This window comes from Choloepus didactylus, chromosome 2 (genome assembly GCF_015220235.1).
Source record: "Choloepus didactylus isolate mChoDid1 chromosome 2, mChoDid1.pri, whole genome shotgun sequence".
Classification (NCBI taxonomy): Eukaryota; Metazoa; Chordata; class Mammalia; order Pilosa; family Megalonychidae; genus Choloepus; species Choloepus didactylus.
In genome coordinates this window covers 3,719,702-3,744,293 of record NC_051308.1, presented here as the reverse complement: position 1 = coordinate 3,744,293, position 24,592 = coordinate 3,719,702, and the positions used below count along the sequence as shown (strand labels likewise).

At 39.7% G+C, this 24,592-nt stretch overlaps 1 protein-coding gene across 5 annotated transcripts in view; it reads right to left on the bottom strand.

The window, feature by feature from the left end:
* Positions 1-24,592, bottom strand: part of CCDC170 (coiled-coil domain containing 170) — a 107,097-nt gene that overhangs the window by 9,897 nt on the left and 72,608 nt on the right. For 4 of the 5 annotated variants that reach the window (XM_037819572.1, XM_037819598.1, XM_037819605.1 and 1 more), the window contains exons 7-9: positions 22,200-22,400; positions 17,776-17,949; positions 15,195-15,437 (exon numbers count right to left, since the gene is read on the bottom strand). In XM_037819572.1, coding sequence (XP_037675500.1) covers positions 15,195-15,437; positions 17,776-17,949; positions 22,200-22,400 — 618 coding nt within the window. The remainder of the gene's footprint in view (positions 1-15,194; positions 15,438-17,775; positions 17,950-22,199; positions 22,401-24,592) is intronic. The other variant, XM_037819581.1, reaches the window with a different exon arrangement.

Here is a 24,592-nt window from a genome sequence, read left to right as displayed (position 1 = left end):
TCATCTGGAAAGGTCTACTTTTTCCTGCCTAGAATTCAGAGGAACATTTAATGCCTGGGTACTTAAAGGAGAGGATTTCTATAACCAAAGAGTCAAGGGTCAATTATGATTTTGCAAAAAAAAAAAACCATAGGAGTGCATAAAAAAACTTGCAAACTAATGTCCACAGCACTATTAAAAATAGCCCAAAATTGGAAACAACCTAAATGTTCATCAACTAGTACAAATGGATAAACAAAATGTGGTATAACCATACAATGAAATATTATTCTACCATAAAAATTAATGAAGTTCTTATATACACTACAATATGGATGAACCTGAAAAACATTATGCTAAGTGAAGGAAGCCAGTAACAAAATACCACATACTATACGATTCCATTTATATGAAATGTCCATAAAAGACAAACCCCTGGAAACAGAAAGTAGGTTAGTGGTTGCCAGGGTTAGGCAGGGGGAATGAGGAGAGATTACTAATGGGTATGGGGATTTTCTGGGGAGTGATGAAAATGATCTGGAGTAGATAGTGGTGATGGTTGCACAACCTTGTCAATATACTAAAAACCAATGAATTGTACACCCTGAAATAGTGAATTTTATGGCATTTAAAAAAAAAAGACAGAAATGTAATCTAAATTATTATTTTATTTTGACCCTCTATAAATGGTGAAATTAATTTATTATTTAGTAAGGTCATTTTTGCTAATGTCCAGACATGTTGCTTTATGAATAGTGAAATTAATGTAGAGACAAGCTTAGGCAATCAACAAAGATGAATGTTCGATATCATTAGCCTGTCTTGGAACTAATGTGAGCTATCTCAGATAAAAATATAAAAAGCTATTTTGTAGTCGAAATCTCTGATAAATGTATGAAATTGGCCTTTCGTGGGTTAGTAATTTAGAGAGAGAGATCTCTATTCTCTACTGGAAGGCATACTTAACATTCTACTTAAATGATAGATTCTTGAATCACAAACCCAGTCTTTCCTATGCCTTTGCTATGCCTTGTCTGTGTGTATGGATCTCTTTATGCAAAATAAAACAACAAAGTAAACCACAAGCTAACTTTATTTCCACCCCTATTCTCATTCCCTTTTATCCAAGTATCACAGAAGATGATACTTTGTCTCCACTATTCTTTCATCCCTTGTGGTAGATTGAATTAGGTGCCCCAATTTAGACATGTTCATAATCATAATCTGCATAATCTACAATGGGTGTGAAGATATTATTTTTCATTAACATGTGGTCCAACTGAATGAGGATGTGTCTTAATCTGGATTACTGGAGGTTTATAAAAAGCCAGAAACTGGAAGACAACTGAAACGGAAGAACAGGGAGATGAAAGGAAAGAACATCGTTATGTGACATGCGGCACAGATCAAGACTAAGGTAGCCAAACGATTGCAAGCAGCCAGCACTAGAACGCTAGAGTCTTTGGGGAGAAAGCAAGCCTTGCTGAAATCCTCATGTTGGATTTCTGGCTCCTGAAACCGTGAGACAATAAAAGCTTGTTGTTGAAAGCCAACCCATTGTGTGGTGGTTTTGATAGCAGCTCAGGCAAACTAAGACAATCCCTGAACCTACTGAAATCTGGCACAATCTAAAAGCTTCACCTACTGTCACCATGACTCTACATGCTTGTGCCATAGACCTTGCAAAGTCAAGTGTAGTAGGTCTTCTTTCAGTCTTAATCTTACACCTGCACTTGATACTATCAATCATAAGCTTTTTCTGGAGTCCCCTGCTCTCCTCATATCTCTCTCTGTCTTTTCAGTACCTTCCACAACAACTTCATCCCCTTGCTTAAAACCCTCCAATGGCTCTCCAGGACCCAGAGGATAAATCCAAGCATCTTAACGTGACACATAAGATCCCAAGCAATCCCAAGCAATCTGGTCCCTGTTCTCTCCCCGTCTTCTTCTTCCAGACTCCCCGACTCTGGAAATCATTATGGGACCACTCTCATCCAATCACAGTTCTATCTGCCTATCTTATTGCATTCAATTATCACTTTTTATCACTCCTTGTGGTAGATTGAATCATGTATTCCAACGAAAGACATGTTCTTAATCTTCACCTGGGTCTCTGTGAGTGTGAACCCATTTGTAAATAGGGCCTTCTTATAAGGAGAAGAAATTTCAGTGTATTCAGAAAAGCCAGAAGACTTAGAAGTCAAGAGTCAGAGAAAGCTGCAGGAAGAGACCAAGGACATTTCCATGTGAGAGAAGACTGCCATCACCAGAACGCTACTGACTCCAGGAGGAAGCACGGCCTTGCTGATTCCTTCATCTGGGACTTCTGGCCTCTAAAACCAGAAGCCAATAAATTCCTGTTGTTTAAGCCAACCCATTGTGTGCTGTTCTTCAGAGCAGTCCTGACAAACTAAGACACTCCCTCTTCCAATGGATCCACTTTATTCCAGTTACTCCCATCCCACTCCCTGAGTTTAATTCAACCACCATTTTTTCTTAAATGAATTTATTCTAAAGGAAATTGTATATGGTTTTCAGTACTGGAAAATCAATATAATTTGACATAAATAGAAAAGAACATCAAAACAAATCTGTATAATGAAAAAAAAATCAGTATTACTAGGTAGGATTGCTTATACCGGGCCCTGGGATGAAGGCTTATTCTTTGTTTAAAAAGGAGATTAGCAAGCATTCCAGAGACATAAGGGCATAATAATCCCTAATTGGGATTTTCTCCTTGATAGCAAAAAAAACTGAAAGAAAATGTAAAGGGAATCCATCTTTTCTTTCAGAATTGGACATTGTATAATGCCATGTCATGTACCACCTAGAAGCATTTCATACATCAACAGCAGTAAGTGCCCCACACTTGGAAAACATTGCTTTACATCCCTGGTGCTGGAATGGGAATCCTTAAATCAGATACTGCTACTAAAACCACATGCTATATAATCACATCACCCAAAGAGCAAAACTTAATTATAAGAATCATGCTTATTTGTGAAAAGGTTAAGTGGAAAGACCACTTAACTGTAATTATATTAATCCAGATGGAAAATGATGCAAACCAAAACTAAAGCATGAGCCGTCAAGACCAAAAGGGAACATAGTCTATAGAAACAGGATTTGATCTCCACCAGCTGTTTTCCTACTTCTGCAATCCACTACAAAAGGTATGGGCTACTCTCACCCCAAGTTCACAAGGCTCCCTTGGCCTGGGCTTCCTATTGCCACTCTCAAGATGCTTAGCCCTGATCCAAACCCTCCACCACAGCTATCATTTATCTGCCCATCACTGGACACTGCCCTGCCCCTCCCAAAACTGCTCTGCATTCCCTCTCATCCAATGAATGATGGACACTCTTCTTGGGTGTCACAGATCATGAATTCCATGTTCCTGCATTACCACTTCTATGCTTAGAGTTGGGTTTGCCAGGCTCCATTTCCACAGGTCAATCTTATGGAAGCTCCTGAAGTTGCACCCAGCCTGTGTTAAACCTTCCAATATTAGCAGTGATAATGTTAAGAATAATGGCAACTGATGTTTCTATCATGCTTTATAATGTATTTATCCATAAATATTATCAGAGTATATAGCTTCACAATATCTAGAAACATGCATAGAGTTAGCTGGAACCTGCAAGCCAACATCAGAGTTTGGACAGGCCATACAAGGACCCAGCCAGATTCAGAGGCAGAGTTTTTCTTTGAAGAGAAGCTGAGGAAAATGGGAAAGCCCTCTGGGTGTAGTCAAAAGAAACAGACAGGACCTCATTATGGAGAAAGGGGCTCAGTCATGGAAGCTATGCAGATTCCATAACTGGGTTGGCAGTAAAATAGACATTAAGAAAAAGGATGGAAAAAAGATATTCCTTGCAAATTGTAAATAAATAAAAGTGCTAGGGTAGCTATACTAATGTCAGACAAAGTAGACTTTAAGTCAAAAGAGACAAAGAAAAGGACACTATATATTAATAAAAGTGGCAGTTCACCAAGAAGACATAAAAATCATAAATTTTTATGCATCTAATCATGGTGCCCCAAAATACATGAGGCAAACAAAGTGAAACTGAAGGGAGAAATAGATGTCTCTATAATAATCATTGGAGACTTTAATGCACCACTTTCATCAATAGATAGAACATCTAGACTGAAGTTCAATAAGGAAACAGAAAACTTGAATAATATGATAAATGAACTAGACCTAACAGACATACAGAAAGAACATTGTATCCCAAAACAGGAGGATTTACATTCTTCTCAAGTGCACATGGATCATTCTCCAGGATACACCACATGTTGGGTCATGGGACAAGTCTCAATAAATTCAGAAAGATTGAAATTATACAAAGCATCTTCTCTGACTATAAGGAATGAAACTGGAAATCAATAACAGGCAGAGAACAGGAAAATCCACAAATACACAGAGGTTACATAACTCTCTTAAACAATCAGCGGGTCAAAGAAGAAATTGCAAGGGAAATCAGAAAATATTGGCATGAACAAAAATGAGTACGCAACATATCAAAACTTGTGAGATGTAGTGAAGGCAGTTGAAAGGCAAATGTATAGCCCTACTTACATTTAAAAAGAGTAACTAAAATCAAAGACCTAACTGCACACGGGGGGAACTAGAAAAAAACAGGAAACTAACCTCAAAGCAACAATAAGGAAAGAAACAACAAATATTAGAGTAGAAATAAATGAAATTGTGAATTAAAAAAAAATAGAGAGCATTAACAAAATCAAAAGTTGGTTCTTTGAAAAGGCAATAAAATTGACAAACCCTTAGCTAGACTGACAAAGAAAAATAGAAGATGCAAATAAATAAAATCAGAAATGACTCCACAGAAATAAAAAGGATCATAAGAGGATACTATGAACAATTGTATGCCAACAAATTAGACAACCTAGATGGAATACACAAATTCCTAGAAATGAACAAACAACCTACACTGGCTCTAGAAAAAATAGAAGATCTCAACAGATCATTTACAAGTAAAATTGAATCAGTCATCAAAAACCTCCCAACAAAAAGAGGCCCAGAACCAGATGGCTTCACAGGGGAATTCTACCAATCATTCCAAGAAGAATTAATACCAATCCTGCTCAAAGTCCTCCAAAAAAACTGAAGAAGAGGGAATACTACCTAATTCATTCATCCTCATAGAATACCATCACCCTAATACCAAAGCCAGATAAAGATACTACAAGAAAAGAAAATTTCAAACCATATCTCTTATGAATATAGATACAAAAATTCTCAACAAAATATTTGCAAATTGAATCCAACAGCACATCAAAATAATTACACCCCATGATCAAGTGGGTTTTTCCTAGACATGAAAGGGTGGTTCAACATAAGAAAATCAATTAATTTAATACATAGCATCAGCAAAGTGATAAAAACACTTAGAAAAATAGGAATAGAAGGAAAATTCCTCAACATGATAGAGGGCATATATGAAAAATCCAGAGCTAATGGTGAAAGACTGAAAAGTTTCCCTCTAAGATTTAGAACCAGACAAGGACACCCACTGTCACCACAGTTATTCACCATTTTGCTAGAAGTTCCAACCAGAGCAGCTAAGCAAGAAAAATAATTAAAAGGCACCCAAATTGGAAAGAAAGAAGTAAAACTTTCACTATTTACAGATGACATGATCCTCTGTATAGACAGTCCCAAAAAATCTACAGCAAAGTTACCAGAGCTAATAAATGAATTCAGCAAAGTGGCAGGATACAAGATGAACATGAAAAACTCAGTGTTTTTATAAAGTGGTAATGAGCCAGCTGGAGAAAATCAAGAAAAAAATTCCATTTACAACAGCAACTAAAAGAATCAGATATCTATGAATAAATCTAACTAAGGATGTAGAAGACACAGAAAACTACAAAACATTGCTAAAAGAAATCAAACAAGACCTAAATAAATGGAAGGACATTTCATGTTCATGGATTGGAAGACTTTAAATATCATTAAGATGTCAATCCTACCCAAAAGGATTTACAGATTCAATGCTATTCCAATCAAAATTCCAATAGCCTACTTTGCAGAAATGGAAAAGTCAATTATCGAAATATTTGGAAGTGTAAGGGACCCCAAATAGCCAAAATCATCTTGAAATGGAAGAGCAAAGTTGGGGGCTCACACTTCCTGACTTTAAGATATATTAAAAAGGTACAATGGTCAAAACAGCATGGTACTGGCACAAGAATAGCTACAGAGACCAATTGAATTGAATTGAGAGTTAAGAAATAGACCCTCATACCTTTGAACTGATTCTTGACAAGGCTTCCAAGTCCCCTCAACTGGTACAGAATAGTCTCTTCAACAAAAGTGCTGGGAGAACTGGATAGCCATATCCAAAAGAATGAGATAGGACCCCTAACTCATACCATATACAAATATTAACTCAACATGGATCAAAGACCTAAATATAAGAGCCAGGACTTTAAAACTCCTAGAAGAAAATGTAGGGCAGCATCTTCAAGACCTTGTGTTGGGCAATGGTTTCTTAGATTTTACACCCAAAGCACAAGCAACAAAAGAAAAATAGATAAATGGGGACTTCTCAAAATTGAAAACTTTTGTTTATCAAAGGACTTTGTCATGAAGCTGAAAAGACAACCCACTCAATGGGAGAAAATGTTTGGAAACCACATATCCAATAATGGTTTAATATCCAGAATATATAAAGAAATCCTACAACTAAACAATAAAAAGACAAACAGCCCAATTAAAAAATGAGCAAAATTTTGAGTAGACATTTCTCCAAAGAGGATAGACAAATGGCTAAACAGCATATGAAAAGATGCTCAACATCACTACCTATTAGGGAAATGCAAATCAAAACCACAATGAGATATTATTTCATACCCACTAGAATGGCTACTATTTAAAAAAACAGAAAGTACAAGTGTTGGAGAGGATGTGGAGAAATAGGAATACCCATTCATTGCTAGTGGGAATGTAAAATGGTACAGCTGCTGTGGAAGATAGTTTGGCAGTTCCTCAGGAAGCTAAATATAGTATTACCTTATGTCCTGGCAATCCCGCTACTAGGTATTTGCCCAGAAGAACTGAAAGCAGGGACTCAAACAGGTATTTGCATACCGATTTCATATTCACAATTGCCAAAAGATGGAAGCAACCCAATTGTCCATCAACCGACGAACAGATAAAGTCTGGTATATATATACATACAATGGAATATTATTCAGCTGGAAAAAGAAATGAAGCCCTTATGCATAAGACAACATGGATGAAACTTGAAGACATTATGCTGAGTGAAATAAGCCAGGATCAAAATAACAAATATTGTATGATCTCACTGATATGAACTAATTATAATAAGCAATGTGCCAGTTTGAATATTGTGTCCCCCAAACGCCATTATATTTGATGTAATCTTGTGTGGGCAGACGTTAACAGTGTTGATGAGATTGTAATTTTTTGAGTGTTTCTGTGGAGATGCACCCCACCCAGCTGTGGGTGATGACTCTGATTGGATAATTTCCATGGAGGTGTTGCTCCACCCATTCGGGGTGGGTCTAAATTGATCAGCGGAGCCATATAAGTAAGCTGGCAAACAGAAGGAACTCAGTGCAGCTGAGAGTGAACTTTTGAAGAGGAGCTGCAGCCAAAAGTGACACTTTGAGGAAAGCACAGGAGCTGCAGATGAGAGATATTTTGAAGACGGTCACTGGAAGCAGACTCTTGCTCTAGAGAAGCTGAAAAAGGAAAATACCCCAAGTGCAACTAAGAGTGACATTTTTGAGGGAGGAACTACAGCCTAGAGAGGAACATCCTGGGAGAAAGCCATTTTGAAACCAGAATTTTGGAGCAGACGCCAGCCACGTGACTTCCCAGCTAACAGAGGTTTTCTGGACACCATTGGCCATCCTCCAGTGAAGGTACCTGATTGCTGATGTGTTACTTTGGACACTTTATGGCCTTAAGACTAACTGTGTAACCAAATAAACCCCTTTTATAAAAGCCAATCCATTTCTGGTGTTTTGCATTCTGGCAGCATTAGCAAACTAGAACAAGCAAAGTCACAGAGTTAGAATCTAGAATATAGGTGACCAGGTGATAGATCGTGATAGAGAATGGGGAGCTGATGCTTAATTTCTATTTAGGTTAATCGTGAACATTTGGAAATATATGGTGGTGATGGTAGCATATTATTGTGAGTTTAAATAACAGTGCTGAATCATGTTTGCGAATGTGGTTGAAAGGAGAAGTTTAGGGTTGTGTATGTTACTAGAATGAAAATTAGAAAATAAAACATAGGACTGTATAACACAATGATGTATATGATGGACTGGGATTAATAGTACAAGTATAAGAATTTCTTTGATGAACTATAACAAATGTACAACACTAATACAAGGTGTTAATAATAGGGAGGTATATGGGAAGAAGACACCTAACGTAAACTATGGACCATAGTTAATAGTACAATTTTAATACTCTTTCATCAATTATAAGAAAGGTAACAATAGGGGTATACAGAAATATATTTTTTACATGACTTTTATGTAAACCTACAACTTCTCGAATTAAAAAAGAATAATAATTTTTTTAAAAAATATGCTAAGTGGAAGAAATCAGACACCAAGTACTTCATATTGTATGATTCCATTTATAAAAAAATGTAAATATAAATAAATCTAAAGAGACAGAAATAGATTAGTAGTTATGTAGGTCTAAGGAAGGATAGAGGGATTGAGAGGTGACTGCTAAAGGGTATGGGGTTTTTCTTTTTGGAGTAATGAAAACATTCTAAAATTGATTGTGGTGATGAATGCACAACTCTGTGATTATACTCAAAGCCACTTATTGTGCACTTTAGATTGATGGTATGGTATGTGAATATAACTCAATAAACTGCCTTATAAAAAAAAAGAATGAGCCCATATTAACTAATAAAATTGAGAGACAATCCATATGACACTGCTCTAGAAGAAATAGAAGACCTCAACAGACCATTTACAAGTAAAGAGAATGAATCAATCATCAAAAACCTCCCAACAAAGAGAGGCCCAGGACCAGATGGCTTCACAGGGGAATTCTACCAATCATTCCAAGAAGAATTAATACCAATCCTGCTCAAAGATACTACAAGAAAAGAAATTTTCAGACCATATCTCTTATGTGTATAGATACAAAAATCCTCAACAAAATGTTTGCAAATCGAATCCAACAAAATATTTGCAGATTGAATCCAACAGCACAGCAAAACCATGTTGTACCAACTACCATGATGGTGAAATAGCATTCCATAAATGGCGATGCTGGCACAAGCATGATAGGCAGGCAATAGACCAGAAGGTGGGTCTATTCCAGGGAGAATGAATCTCCACCCACTTCATGATGGTATCCCTCCCATGATGGCACTATATTGAAAGCTCAGTTTTGGTTTCTGCTTTCCAAAGACTAGGGCTCAGCATCACAGCCATCCTGGTCAGCCTTGGTGAGAGGAAATCCATATTGTTGGGTCCATGCATAGTCTCCCTCCCTGACATTATGGCCATGCCCATTTGTATGTGCGCCCATTAAACAAGCACCAAGGTGGCCCCAACAGAGGCCGACATTCACAGAGCATATCATTTTGTCAATCTGATTATTGAGAGAACCTCAGAATGGACACCCTTAGGTGAACATCTACATATCACACACCAAAAAAATTATTTAAAATTCATGGAAAAACTCTTTAGATATACCTTGAAACACTCTTGACCATGCCGGCAAATCTTTCTCTAAGCATATTGCTTCTCATAAGACAGATACTCTCCCTCACCAGGAACCTACCCAAAGCTGAGACCTAGAAATTTACTCCTGTTTCTGACACCATCTACTCAGCCAACCATTCACTTCCAAAATCCTCCTTTCTTATCAAAAGTCACAACTTTCATTCAGTTAGAAGAAGAATAGGAAACACCCTCTGTGCCCTCAAGTTGTACACATTTCTACCCAAGAGTTCAAAGTACTATGATAGGACTCGGGCAAGATGGCGGCATAGAGAGGAGTGAAAGCTAAGTAGTCCCCCTGGAACAACTACAAAAAACCAGAAACAACTAGTAAATAATCCAGAATAACTGCGGGGGGACAAACGAGACCATCCGCTCATCATACACCAACCTGAATTGGGAGGAATGCCCGAGAACACAGCATAAAATCTGTAAGTAAAACCTGCGGAACCAGGTCGGGAGACCCCCTCCCCCATAGCCCGAGCTGCAGAGCCGCGTGGTGCCACAGAGAAGCTCTCTCCCAGCAAGCGAATACAGCTCAGCTGAGCTCCAATTGGGGTTTTAAGTAGTGAGTGTGAACTGCTCACTACAGGTACGCAGCCCCAAAAAACAGACAGAGGCTTTGGGTGACGACTGACCTGGGAGAGCCGGAGGGTTGCCTTGGACTGGGTCTGAAGGGGACTATCTGTTTCTTTTTTGGCTCAGTGGAGAAAGCCCCAGCCATTTTCAGTTTCCAGGGCTGTGACTCTGGGAAGGGTGGAGACACCACAAGCAGAGCGAGACCATTGAAATGCTAATGACCTCCACCTGAGGGGTCTGTCTTCTCTAGGAGGAAAGGGGTGGGGCCCTTTCCATTCAGAACCAGACCCCAGAGCCTGGGGGAACACGGCCACACCTCCTTACACCAGTCAAGAATTACAGGCTAACAGGCGCCACCTGCTGGGCAGAAAAGCACAGTGACCCGAGGCATCAAAGGGTGGAGCAATTTTCTAAGACACACCCACAGGGAAACCAGATACTGAATATTTCTTCCCTCTGGGACCTGAGCCTGTTCTGGTCTGGGAAAACCTGATTTGGATAACCAAGGAAACCATGCCTAGACAACAGAAAATTACAACCTACACTAAGAAAAACAAAGTTATGGCCCAGTCAAAGAAACAAACGTACACGTCAACAGAGACACAGGAATTTAAACAACTAATGCTAAATCAATTCAAAAAGTTTAGAGAAGATATTGCAAAAGAGATAGAGGCCGTAAAGGAAGCACTGGACATGTATATGGCAGAAATCAAAAGTTCAAAAAACCTACTAGTAGAATCTATGGAAATGAAAGGCACAACACAAGAGATGAAAGACACAATGGAAACATACAACAGCAGATCTCAAGAGGCAGAAGAAAACACTCAGGAACTGGAGAACAAAATACCTGAAAGCCTACATGCAAAGGAGCAGATGGAGAAAAGAATGAAAAAATATGAGCAACGTCTCCAGGAAATCAAGGATGAAACAAAGTACAATAATGTACGTATCATTGGTGTCCCAGAAGGAGAAGAGAAGGGAAAGGGGGCAGAAGCAATAATAGAGGAAATAATTAATGAAAATTTCCCATCTCTTATGAAAGACATAAAATTACAGATCCAAGAAGCGCAGCGTACTCCAAACAGAAGAGATCTGAATAGGCCTATGCCAAGACACTTAATAATCAGATTATCAAATGTCAAAGACAAAGAGAGAATCCTGAAAGCAGCAAGAGAAAAGCGATCCATTACATACAAAGGAAGCTTAATAAGACTTTGTGCGGATCTCTCAGCAGAAATCATGGAGGCAAGAAGGAAGTGGTGTGATATATTTAAGATACTGAAAGAGAAAAACCACCAACCAAGAATCCTGTATCCAGCAAAGCTGTCCTTCAAATATGAGGGAGAGCTCAAAATATTTTCTGACAAACAGACAATGAGAGACTTTGTGAACAAGACACCTGCCCTACAGGAAATACTAAAGGAAGCACTACAGGGTGATAGAAGACAGGAGTGTGTGGTTTGGAACACAATTTTGGGAGATGGTAGCACAACAATGTAAGTACACTGAACAAAGGTAACTATGAATACGGTTGAGAGAGGAAGCATGTGAGACACCACAAGAAAGGAGGAAAGATAACAACTGGGACTGTGTAACTTGGTGAAATCTAGAGTATTCAACAATTGTGATAAAATGTACAAATATGTTCTTTTACGAGGGAGAACAAGCAAATGTCAACCTTGCAAGGTGTTAAAAATGGGGAGGCATTGGGGGAGGGATGCAATCAGCATAAACTAGAGACTGTAACTAATAGAATCATTGTATTATGCTTCCTTTAATGTAACAAAGGTGATATACCAAGGTGAATGCAGATAAGAGGGGGGGATAGGGGAGGCATGTTAGACACTTGACATTGGTGGTATTGTCTGATTCTTTATTCTCCTTTGATTTAAGGTTATTTTTCCTTTTGCTGCTTCCTAGCTGTCATTTTTTTGTTTCCTCTTTCTTTTGCCTCTCTACCTTCTTTGACTCTCCCTCCTGCCTTGTGGAAGAAATGTAGATGCTCTTGCTTAGCATGAGCAGAATGTTCAATTAGAATGAACTTAAATGTTTGGAAATGAACAGGGTTGTTGGTAGCAAGATGTGAGAATAACTAACAGCGCCGAATGGTGTGTGAATGAGGTGGAAAGGGGAAGCTCAGAGTCATATATGTCACCAGAAGGAAAGTTGGAGGTCAAAAGATGGAAATGTATAAAACTGAATCCTATGGTGGGCAATGTCCATGATCAACTGTACAAATACTAGAAATCACTTCATGAACCAGAACAAATGTATGACAATACAATTAGAAGTTAATAATAGAGGGGCATATAGGGAAGAACTATATACCTATTACAAACTATATACTACAGTTAGTAGCATTTCAACATTTTTTCATAAACAGTAACAAACGTACTGTATCAATACTAGGAGTCAACAATTGAGGGGGGTTGGTTAGGGATAGGGGAGGTTTAGAGTTTCCTTTTTTTCTTTTTTCATCTTTCACTTTATTTCTTGTCTGGAGTAATGAAAAGTTTCTAAAAATTGAACAAAAATTAAGTGTGATGGATGCACAGCTGTATGAGGGTACCCAGGGGCAAGTGATTGTACACTTTGGATCTTTGGATAATTGTATGGTATCTGAACAATCTCAATAAAAATGAAAAAAAAAAAAAAAAGTACTATGATACACTGTAGGTTTCCTTGGTAATATTATTTATTCCCTTATTAATAGAATTAAAGAGTTCCTTGATCAGACACAAAGTGGTGCCAAATACCATGACAGCACTGAAAGGGTCTTGGCCAGTTTATTGGAAAGATACAGGAGATTATTCCACTTTCCAATAGGTGTTCATGAAAGTCTATATATCTGCTGCTTAGCTATGTCCTATCCACATACAACCACCTCCCTGTGGGTAAAAGGAATTCTTCAAAAGTATAGAGTAATGCCTATGAATTCTTCTTGTCCTCTGGAGCTCAACTTCTTGCTTCTTTTTCTGAGGCCTCCATTACACCTTTTCCTCTTTGGCTCTATTAGCTGCCTTACTTCAAGATTCTGTCTTTCTTTACCTTTTTGCCTTGTTTGAAAGGCTTTAGGGACCCTTTATCCTCTCTAGCAAAGCAGTGCTCTTGTAGTCCCAGAGGCAAGGAAGCCAGGTGGGGGGTGACTGCCTCCCGCCACACCTGTTCTGCAGGTAGGGCACAGCTAACGCCAAGTCCCGGTCACTTTCACCTCAGGAGAAGCCGTGCAGTCTTTTGGAAATCAGACACCAGCTCCTCACCACCATCACACCAAACTGTTAAAGCAGACGGTATTTTGTCATTGGCCCTCTTTCTTCCAGTTGAAAGCTTGTCTTCTTTCATGCATTGCCCACTCTTTCAGGGATTCTTCTCTCACCTCCTTCTCCCTGAGATGGTGTCTGGGCAGAAGAGAACCCTGGTGGTTTGAGAGAGGTGCTTTTTGTCCTCATGCTGCCCTTGAATCTTTTCCTGTATCTAATATCTGACTGCTATACTCTGTGCGGACTCACCCATCAAGGTCAAAGCCCAGGCATTGGCCTTTACTTGACTGGAACGTCCATTGCATCACAGCCTGGGGGATGTGTCCCAGGGCCCCAGATGCAGGTCATTTTGCCTCTTGCTTGAGGGAACTCCTCCCACCTGCTCACACCATGGGCTCTTCACAGGCACCATTAGCTGGCGTCCACATGCACCACTAGTGCAAAGGGATCTTTGGGCTCCAGGGAATCAGGGTGCAGTTGGAGCCCCTGCCTAAGCCCCTCCTGCAACCCCTTCCAGCAAGGTGGGAGCCAAGCTGCAAGCTGACTTCTGGGCTTCTATCCCCACCCACCACGCATATCCAAAGGCCAGTCTCCAGGAGTGCGGGAGGCTGAAGATACCTCGGCTAGTTCTTCCCCACCCACTACAGCCCATCAGATGCTCTCCTTTCATTCCCCTTTCCCTTGTATTCAAATACCTCTCCTGGACGGCCTGCCCTGCTCTGCTCTAGGGAAACCAGTCACAACCTCATGTCCCATTCATGTTGGCCAAAGGGCTTCGTGAGGGGAGAGGGGGAAGATAGTGGGAAATATCGTCTAGATTATCATCCCCACTACACACGTTCAAGGGCTAGCTTGAGTCCAGATTCTTCTTCCCAACTGCTATGTTTGCCAATTCAGAAACATTCCAAAAATCAGAGTGCTGGTCTCCAAAGAGCAGGAGGTTATTGTCCATTATATTCATGCTCTGCCTACCTGCCAGGGATGATATATTCAGCTAACACAATATATGATATAATATAAAGCCACATATTATTGACAGTGGCACACATATATGGCATTTGAAATATTTGGGTTAAATTCTTTTAAGTTTTCATTCCTTTCTTCTCTGGTTTCCTTGGAAGTTAAACAGGTGGACTCCAGGAACCATATCTCCCAGGCCTGCTCCCCCAGCTCACTGGCCTTGCTATAATGCCTCCCACGGGGCACAAAATAAACAGGGTTGTCTGCCTGGCTTTTCTCAGCACACAACTGTGTTCTGTTTCCATTTCCTCCTAAGCTCATGCCTATGGAATAAATGCTGCATGAACCTGAACATCATATTCACCTGCATTGTGAATTAAAGTTTTTATTTCCTGTATAATCATACTTCACATTATACCACTTCCACTGACTTTTCACACAGCAGTCACAGCTTCATTTCAAATATTGCAAAGACACTAAATTGATGGAATATGCTGGTCAGTGTCATTTCTGCATTTTTCCCACAACTCTTGAAAATCAGAGGAACTTTAAATCATTTCCCCTTTTTTCTGGTGTGAACAAGGTAAGGCTGTCACTCTTTTGCACAAACGTCTATGGTAACTAGCAAAAGGCAGCAAGGAAGGGAAGCCAAGCACTTGCCTTAAGTTCACTGGTGTCGGCAAGTTTGGCTTTGAGCTCAGTGTTCAATTCTCGACACACGCTCAGCTCCTTCTGCAGCCTCTCCACTTTCTTCTGCAGCTTTCTGACGGTGAGACTGGCCTCATCCCTCTCCATGGCCAAGGCCGTGCGCGTCTGCTTCTCCTCCTCCAGCTGGGCTATCTTCTGGCGGAGGAGGTTCATGTGCAGTTCTTTGCTCTCCAGTCTTTCTTTCTGAGTCTTCAGCTGGTATGATTGAAAGAGAGGTTTAAGAAAAAATAATAATCGGACATTCAGTGAATATAAATGAATTCCCCAGATAATGTTGATCTTTATCTACAGTTCAATAAGACTAATTTGTCAACCACCAAATAAAGGTTATTGGATTCCTTTCCCTGATTGCATTTTTTAATTCGCCTTTTTTCCAAGAATTAATTTTGTAGCTGCAAAGTATAGTAAAAAATTGCTGCAGAAAATGTGCAAAGGAGTAGGCTTCTCTCCAACATTACGTGCATCAGAATAAAAAGGTTGAAATTACTTTAAAAACTACTCAAATGGGCTTATCAAGAGCAGAAGATAATAAGACACGAGAGACAAAGCCCTCTCTAACACCCAATGGCAACTATCCCTCACTGGTCTCTTCTGAAAGAAGACAGGGTATAAATTAGCACTGCAAACCTAGACTGGCTAATTTCCATCCCTTAGCATAGGCTGAGTGGTGTCAAACATGGGAACTTATGTATTCTTAAAGTAAGATATACTGAGGAAATATTTAAGAAATCTTAGTTTATGTATTAAAATCCTAGAAGGAGAAGGGTCTTCAAAAAGTTTTTGATTTGTTGGTGTCTTACTTATATGCCTGATCTATAAGATCTGCACACAAGCAGAGAACAAGGTCCCCAAACGTCACTTATCATTGGCAATCAGACTTGATGAAGGAAATGATGATGGTCTTGAGAAAAAGATTACGGACTCTGAGGGGGGGAAAAGTCCTCCTGGGCTTCACATGACAAAATTAGTGAGTGGAATATTAAGTACAGAAAACTCTTTCATCTGTTACAAACACTGGAAATCAGAATCCTGTAGAACAATAGAATGTTAGAGCTAAAGAGCATCACATTTTTCCCTAATTATATACTCCACATTTGTAAAGTGTTAGAAGGTGTGAAGGACCCCCTTGGGTTTGAGTATCTGGAGAAACAGTGACAGCTACGTAGGCCACAAATCACTCTGTAACAAGGTCCTTTTAAAGCTTCTAGAACTAAACTCCCTTCCTTGAGCTCTTCATGTCAAATTCCACTCTATTGCAAATTCACACTGGTAAGTGCTATACACCAGTAATTTTAATAATTATTGGATACTTAAGAAGGAATTGTGCTGCATATTGAGAAAGAAAATCAATTATTTGAGGAGAACACTGGAAAGAATTATAGCCCAAGTGAATATTTCTGATGGTAATAGGATTTGTCTGCTCTTTTATAAAATATTCCTAGAGATACAGTGAATAAAGTAATGGCCAAATGTGAATAGGGCATCTTCTATGAGCCCAAGGGCTCAGAAATATTATTTGTTAATCACTAACAATCCCATGAGGTGCAAACCCCACCCTAAACATGAGGAAACAGAGATAGAGAGGTATTAGTTTGCCCAAGGTCACACTGCTTGGGGGAGCCAAATTGGGAACCCAGATGTGATTCATTACATGACCCCTTCTGCACTATAATCCTACCATAGAATTTTCCTATGGACTATTGTAAGAAAACTTCTGTGTTTTCCTATTTCTTTCCCCAGTATCAATAATTATATAACTAATGATCATATTTTCATCCAGTCATTCACTTATGGAATCTAAACTGTTTCTAACTCTTCCTCTGAGTGACAAGAAAGCTCTTCTTGTCAAAGTAGCTTCTAAAGAAGGAGACAGCTATAAGTTTCCCAGTTCTCCTCCCATAGTAACAGAAACAGTGATTTTTTTTTTAATCCAAGCAAACGGCTATCCTGAATAAAGACATTTCTGAACCTCCCTTGCAGATAGGTTTGGTCTTTCAGAACATACTCTGGCACAGGATCATGTAGCAACTTCTGGAAGCCTTCCTGATAACACCTCACATGTGTTCTTTATAGAGCCCTCTACATCCCTCTGTTTTCTATCCTTCCACCTGGAACACAGATATAAAAACTCCAGGCACCATCTAGAACCATGAGGGTAAGGATACCTAGCGACAAGAGTTTAATGAGCTTAAATAAGCTCATTTATTTAAGGGTTATTAATAAGGATTTTAGGAGGAGACCTGTCACACCAACCCCAATCTGCCAAGCTCCAGAATTCTATACGAGGGGGAAAAAAATAACTTTGACTTATTAAGTCACTATTATTTGGAGTCTCTATTACTCAGCCAAACATAATCTTAAAAGGCACACTTACCAACCTTTCAGACTTGAAATAGAGACTCAATTCTAGATATACATTTCACAGTATGTTTTCAGGCACATTGGCATACATGGTGGGGTGAATTATTTTTCAGTATTTGGATTTCTCAGCGATCCTCCCTGCTCCAGCATTAGCCAGTTCAGCATCCCCTACCTTTCTCTGTAAATTGTAGGCAATGGACTTGTTTTCAATGAGTGCTCTGCTCTCAAGGCGGACCAGCTGCTCCGCACGAGCTAAAACCACGTCCAGACGCATGTCGAAGCCAAGTTCAGCAGCCATCTGGTCCAATTTCATTTTCTCTGAAAGCTGATCCAGAAACTTCAGATACTCAAACCAAGAATAAAAATAAAAATGGAACACAAAAGTAAAGTTAATGGTAATCTCGCAGAATCCTTCTCTTTCTCCCAAACTCACAGGTAGTTTGCATTAAATCCACGTGGAACATGAAACCCGAGCCAACGTTTGGTGAAGAATTCCTGAACCAGCCAGACAACCATGCCTACTCCTTGTTCAAATTTTCTTGACTCTTTTGGTCAGAGACACGGATGCTCATCTAATAGTATCTACTGTTCCTATCCCTGCTGTGTGACAAAATTTGGCATGCCCCTGGCTGCAACTTTCTTTCTCTGTTCTGGCGACAAGCTGATGCAACAATGCCACTCCCAGCTAATCCAGTCCCTAGAATCCACCTGACCATGCACCTTCCCTTGAGAATTTTTCCCACATAACTGGGCCCTGGTCTTCAAGGCGGAAAATAACAACTTAACCAGTTGCCATTTTACTCTTGTTGGACCATTGAGCTCACTGCAAAAATCAAAGCTCTCCATACAGACAAATTTGGACATTTTTTTTCCTTTAGTTAAAATGCTTTTTAAAATGTCATTAAAGTTTTTAATGTTTCAAGGTTGAATTAAACACATTCTAAAACAGAGATGTATTGAGAAAGTCAAGGTTCGTATTTTAACAGGTTAAAATTGCAAAACTGTTTTACAGGGTCCTCTTCCCCTTGATATCTGAGGCTTATCTGGCCACACCCAGACATAGAACAGATGCTTACTAAGTGCACGCTGGATGAGGAAATCAATCAATGAAACTTCTCTATGGCTTACTATCATGATTTGCGTTTTATCTATGGTAGTTTCTTCCCATTACACTAACTCCTCATCCGTCTGACATTTTCAGGCAACTAAAATGCTAGTTGTTTGTTTTTAAATAAAATAGTCAGTACATTTTATATGAAGGTATGAAAGCCTCTTTTTTAATTTCTATATGTGACCCATGTATTTAGCATACAAGGATCTACCACAGGCAAAAAGGAATTAAGACAAGACCAAGACAAGACCCCACAAGCTGAATTAGACTACAGAAAAAGTAACTGTTTCAAGGATTTGGGTTATGCCCTGGAGGGCTAAGATTGATGTTCACTTTAACTTCATATAAATGATGGGTTACTGTATTTTTGGGCATCTGAAGTATAGTTTAGCATGAATAAGCAACTGCACTTTCTACCCTATTTTGAAGACACCTCAATCACTGACATTTAGCATTTAAACACTGGAAAACCTTACTTTTCTATTTTACGTGCATTCCACCCTTACTAAGACATGTGTTTCATAGGTAGTTACCCAAGGAAAATTCTCCATGCACAGAATCAGCTTACATAATTTTCTTTCATAACCAAGAGTCATCTTGGCATAATCCCAATTAAAATTAATGATTTCTTTTAATGAGGGAAGGGAAGAGACACTGATTCAGCTGAAGTTCTGGCCTTTGATATACTTCTATAATTCAAATAATATTAAGTGACTCTTGCTCTAAGCCCTGGAGAAATGCACACAAAAAGAGATTTCCCCTGGCTTCAAGAAGCTTGGAGCCTTGGTGAAGAGAAGTCAAAAGACAATAGAGAAAATCAAAAGACATAGACAATAGAGAGAAATCAAAAGACAACTGATAAGAGAGAGGACAGAGTTGGGCACATGGGGAGCACGAGGAAGAGGCACTAAGTTTCTAAGGGAAGACATCCTGAGGAAGTGGCAATTGAGTCTTGAAGACACGTTATTAACAGGTAAAGTAGGTGAGAGAACACCTTCTCAGAGAGAATGGCCATGTGTGAAGTAGAATGCTGATGGGGTCCTCTTTCCTTTGGCTGGGCATGGCTGTCTTTAGACTTGGTAATCCCCCATGCAGACCCTGCTGGGGTCCCGCTGGTCCAGTGGGAGTTTGCCACCCTTGACTGGAGAGATTGCAAGGGAGAAGGGAGCCTGGAGAGGGGGACCTGCTGCATAACACAAGGCTGGGTAGGCCAGGAAAAAATGGACTCAGTACCTGATCCCGAGCATCACGGAGGGCCACTCACCAGTCTTAAGATGCAGAAAGATAAGACTGGATATGTGAGTCATTGAGCTCTCTCTGACAGCAGTGGGGAGAGTGAATTTGAGGTGTGGAGACCCAAAGCCAGGAGACAAGTTAGGAGGGATTTTCAAGAATTTATACACCTTATCGCAACGTTTGGAACCCAAGCACTGTTACTGAATATGGAGGGGGGTGGTTTATTTGAGCCAAATTAAGGAGGTAGAATTTAAAGTACACAGGAATTGATTAAAAAGAGGGAAGCATTAAATTCATAGAGACAGAAGATTAGAAGTTACCAAGGGCTGGAGGGGAGAGAGAGACAGGGAGTTACTGCTTAATGGGTGCAGAGTTTCTGTGTGGGGTGATGAAAAAGTTTTGGTAATGGATGGTGGTGATGGTACACAACATTGTGAATATAATCGATGCTAGTGAATTATACAGTTAAAAATGGTTTAAGGCAGGGGGGATATTCTGTGTTATATATATTTTTCTTATGACAATAAAATTTAAAATATAAATAAAAGAGGGAAACACTGAGGATGAACCCTGTTTGAGGCTTGAGCCCCTGGACGCAGAGTGCCACCATTCGCCAAGTTTTGGAACAGAGGAGGGGACAAATTTAGGAGTGGTAAAGATTTCCATTTTGAATATGTTCAGCATGAGGTGTTCATGGAGCATCAGGGTGGAGAAGTCCAACAGACGGTTGGATTTTCACAAATTGAACATATTACACTCTGATGCAATATTTCCTGTCAATCTCAGGATTTCAACAAACAAAACTTTACAGATATCCATTAGAAAAAACTCCTTTCACCCTCCCAAATTTCTCAAATCTATCCCCTATCTTGATTCGCAAAACCACTACTTGGGTCATATCCTTATTATCTTCTGATCTAGACTATCCTAAGACTCTCCTACCTGGGCTCCCTCCTTCTGCCCTTTAGAAGCCTGGGATCCAATGTGCCTTTGCAGAAACTTTTTTTTTTAACATGTAAAACCTTCTATGGTTTCTCATTACCTATAGTATGATGTTCTATGTAATTAGCCAGACATTTAGGGCTCCTCTCCATCATTGCTACCTGTCTCCAGCTCTACCCCATACCTCTGGCCCCACCAAGCACTCATGTCCCAGTCTCCCTGTACTTCCGAGTCTCTAGATTTTTTTATCCTAACAGTATTTTTCATGGTCAAATTCCACACCTATGCTCTTAAGCCCATCTGGCTCCCCTTCTCTTCCTACCCTCCTTTCTGCAGATTCCTGCAGCTTCCCCATCCTGTCCAACAATGCCCCTCAATGACCCTGTTTTTCACAGCTACTGCCTCATGCCACCAACCTTTACCGTGGTCTACCCTTTCATCTCCACCCCTTCCCTTTCCAGCCACTCCGCAGTCCAATGTAAACTGGCCTCTACTGTCCACCGTGCTATTAAAGCTGCCTCCCCAGAGGTGGCCAATGATCGTATCCTGAGTTTGGATGCCTTTCTTCTCATTCTACCCTCCTCTCCCACTGGGTTATCACCACCACAGAGACACCAAAATTATCTTTCTAAAATATTATGATCTACAAAGTCATTTATGACACTTAGTCTACAGAATAAAGAATATTCAACCTTCCCAATCCAGCCCCATCTTGCCATTCTAGTCATCTCTCCTGCCATAGCCCCATCAAGAATGGCATGCTCAGGCCACATAGGAAAACCATTGGCATTGGCAAGCTTTCATGCCTTTATTCAAACTGCTCCCATGTAGTATCTGCCCTTTCTCTCTACTGAAATCCTGCTTATCCTTCAAAGATGAATTTAACTGTCACCTTCCCTGTAAAACTCTGCCCTCACCCAGAAGCTATCACTCACTTCACTGTCCCCTATAGAACTTTATTTATTTATTACATCTATTACTGCACTTACTGCATTATAGTACAGTAAATTATGTGAATTGAATTATGGGCATTTTAAGATCAGGAACTATGTATTATTCAGACCTTATTCCCTCAAACCTTCAGGTATTCAGTAAATACCTGTTGAGTTTCATTGAACTAATTTGCATCAAGGTAGCTCCAAACAACACAAAGAGCCCCCAACACAATGCTCATTATTCCTCAAAATGTGCTCCTGATCTAGAATTTAATCACTCTACATACTGTAAAATTCAGAATATTTTCAGGAAAAAAAATGCTACACCAGCTAAAGATGTTTCCACCCATGGACATGCCCTTGAGTTATTACTTTCTGCTTCTCAAAATTCAAGTTGTCTCTCAAGACATCTCCAGAGACCAGCTCCCCCTCCAGGTGAGTCAGTTGATCCTGAAGAGTCTCCAACTTGTTTTCTGCTTTCTGGGCCCTCTGAAGAGTTTTCTGGTGCAACCCAGTCTCATCCCCCAACTGTTCAACAAGATTAGATATTTGGGCTTCAAGCTGAGAGACCATCTGGAAACAAAGAAAGAGAACAAGGATAAGGCTTGTTTTAAATGCAGCAAAGTGTTAAAATCTAGCACTCAGCCCAAGCAGCAGAACTATTTATAACACCCACTTCCAGAACCTTTGTAAAAATTAAATTTCAAATGAGTAATTGATAGCTGTATTTGCCTCTCTTTGAAATAAATCTAGATTTACGATTTAATAAAATATTTTAGATTGATGTTTTTAATTTTCACAGAATTTCTTAGGTTAATCAATAAATACTTATGGATAACAGTTACTTACTTCCAAAACTGCTGTTAATTTAGGCATCTGAAAGCTTAGTTGCAGAAAAGAGTCAAGAAAAACATATTTTAACAAACCTGCCAAAATGCCATTCCCCAGAGAAACTCTTCTGCTACATATATTTGATTAATATACAGTGAATTCATCTTGATAAATAACCTAGAGCCTTAAGGAAAATTCAAGTGCAGATACATTTTTTTTCAACTTTCCATTGATTATTGGTTACTCCTGCACTAACCTTCAGTGGCACTGACTGTGTGCCATGTACTTGTGTAGTCATGTTATTGTTACTCATCATTTGAGAGGTCAAAATCCCTTTAATATGGTGACCCTAAATAGGGTCAGTGGCAATGTACAAGAAGGCAGGGGACTCTGACGACTACCTCCTCTTCTACAACACAAAACTTTGTCCCTCCAATAAGGCCCCAGGGTGTTTCACAAACCCCATAACCTGTCCAGTGCTCCCTGTTCTTCTTGAAGTTCCTCTTCTTATCCTGACTTTCCCCTTAAATCCAGGGCAGCAAAAGTTTAATAAAAATCTCAGAGATGCCTTGAGAATATATGCAAATCAGCTCCACTGAAATCAATGTTCATAAAATTTGTGTTGTTTGGAGCTACCTTGATGCAAATTAGTTCAATGAAACTCAACAGGTATTTACTGAACGCCTACTATGTATGAGGCCGTGAAGGTGTGAGGGGATAAATTCTGAATAATACATAGTTCCTGATCTTAAAAGGCTGATAATCCAATTCAAATAATTTACTGTACTATAAGGCCGATAAGTGCAGTAACAGATGTAACAAATAAATGAAGTTCACTAAAAACATCAAGTTTGGGCGGATAAGGTTATTTAGACACCGAGAAGTCGAAAGAATCAATAAGCTTCTCTTTTACTATTTTTCTTTAACATACCAGGGATCTCAGCACCAGAGATGTGAGGACAGGGGTGGAGATACATGAAAAATAAATAGCTCAGATTTGTAAACAGAAAAAGCATTGATGGAAACTATACTTTGAGAGCAAGCAGCTCAGGTGTTCTGGAAGTCAAGTCATAGTACCCTAAAAGAGTTAATTCCTTTTCCAAATACAAGTCTTGGTTGATTTCACCAGGGAGGCATCCTCGCCCCAAGATTAAACCAAATAGGCGCAAAACACAGCTCTGAACTGCAGATCAAGCCACTGAGGTCATTTAAGGACCAGTGTCTTCTGGAAAATAACAACTCTTTTCCAATTATCATTTCAAGCTATAATTTTCACTTAGGAAATCTATAAAATTAGTCATCAGGTGCCAGGAACATAACATCAATTCCATTCTCTTTCCTTGTCAGTGTGCGTAGCCAGCAGTGTTGCCTGTTACCCTACCCCCTCCTCCTTGGATGCTGGGAAAACTAGAAACTCTAACTAGGCACTTCCTGACTCCCTTGTAACCAAGGGTGAGGAGGCAACAGACTTTTGGACAACGAAATTTCAGTGGAAGTCTGCTGAGGGCTTCTGGGAAAAGGTTTGTGCTGGTTTGGATATATGGTGTCCTCCAGAAAATCCATATTCTTTAATGCAATCTTGTGATGGCAGACATATTGGTCTTGATTAGGGTGGAAACATTTGATGAAATTATTTCCATGGAGATGTGGACCCCGCCCATTCAGTGTGAGTCTTAATTAAATCACTGGAGTCCTACAAGAGGACTCACAGACAGAAGGAGCTCAGAGAAGCTGAGAGAGACTTTTGGAGAGATGCTTGGGAGGTGACAGACATGCTCAGAAATGCTTGGAGTTGTGGACAGAAGAATATTTGGAGATGTTAAGGTACGGACACAGAGGAGCTGAGACACAACCTGGGACCAGCAGACGGCAGCCACGTGCCTTCTCTGCTGGCAGAGGTGCTCCAGACACCATCGGACTTTCTTCAGTGAAGG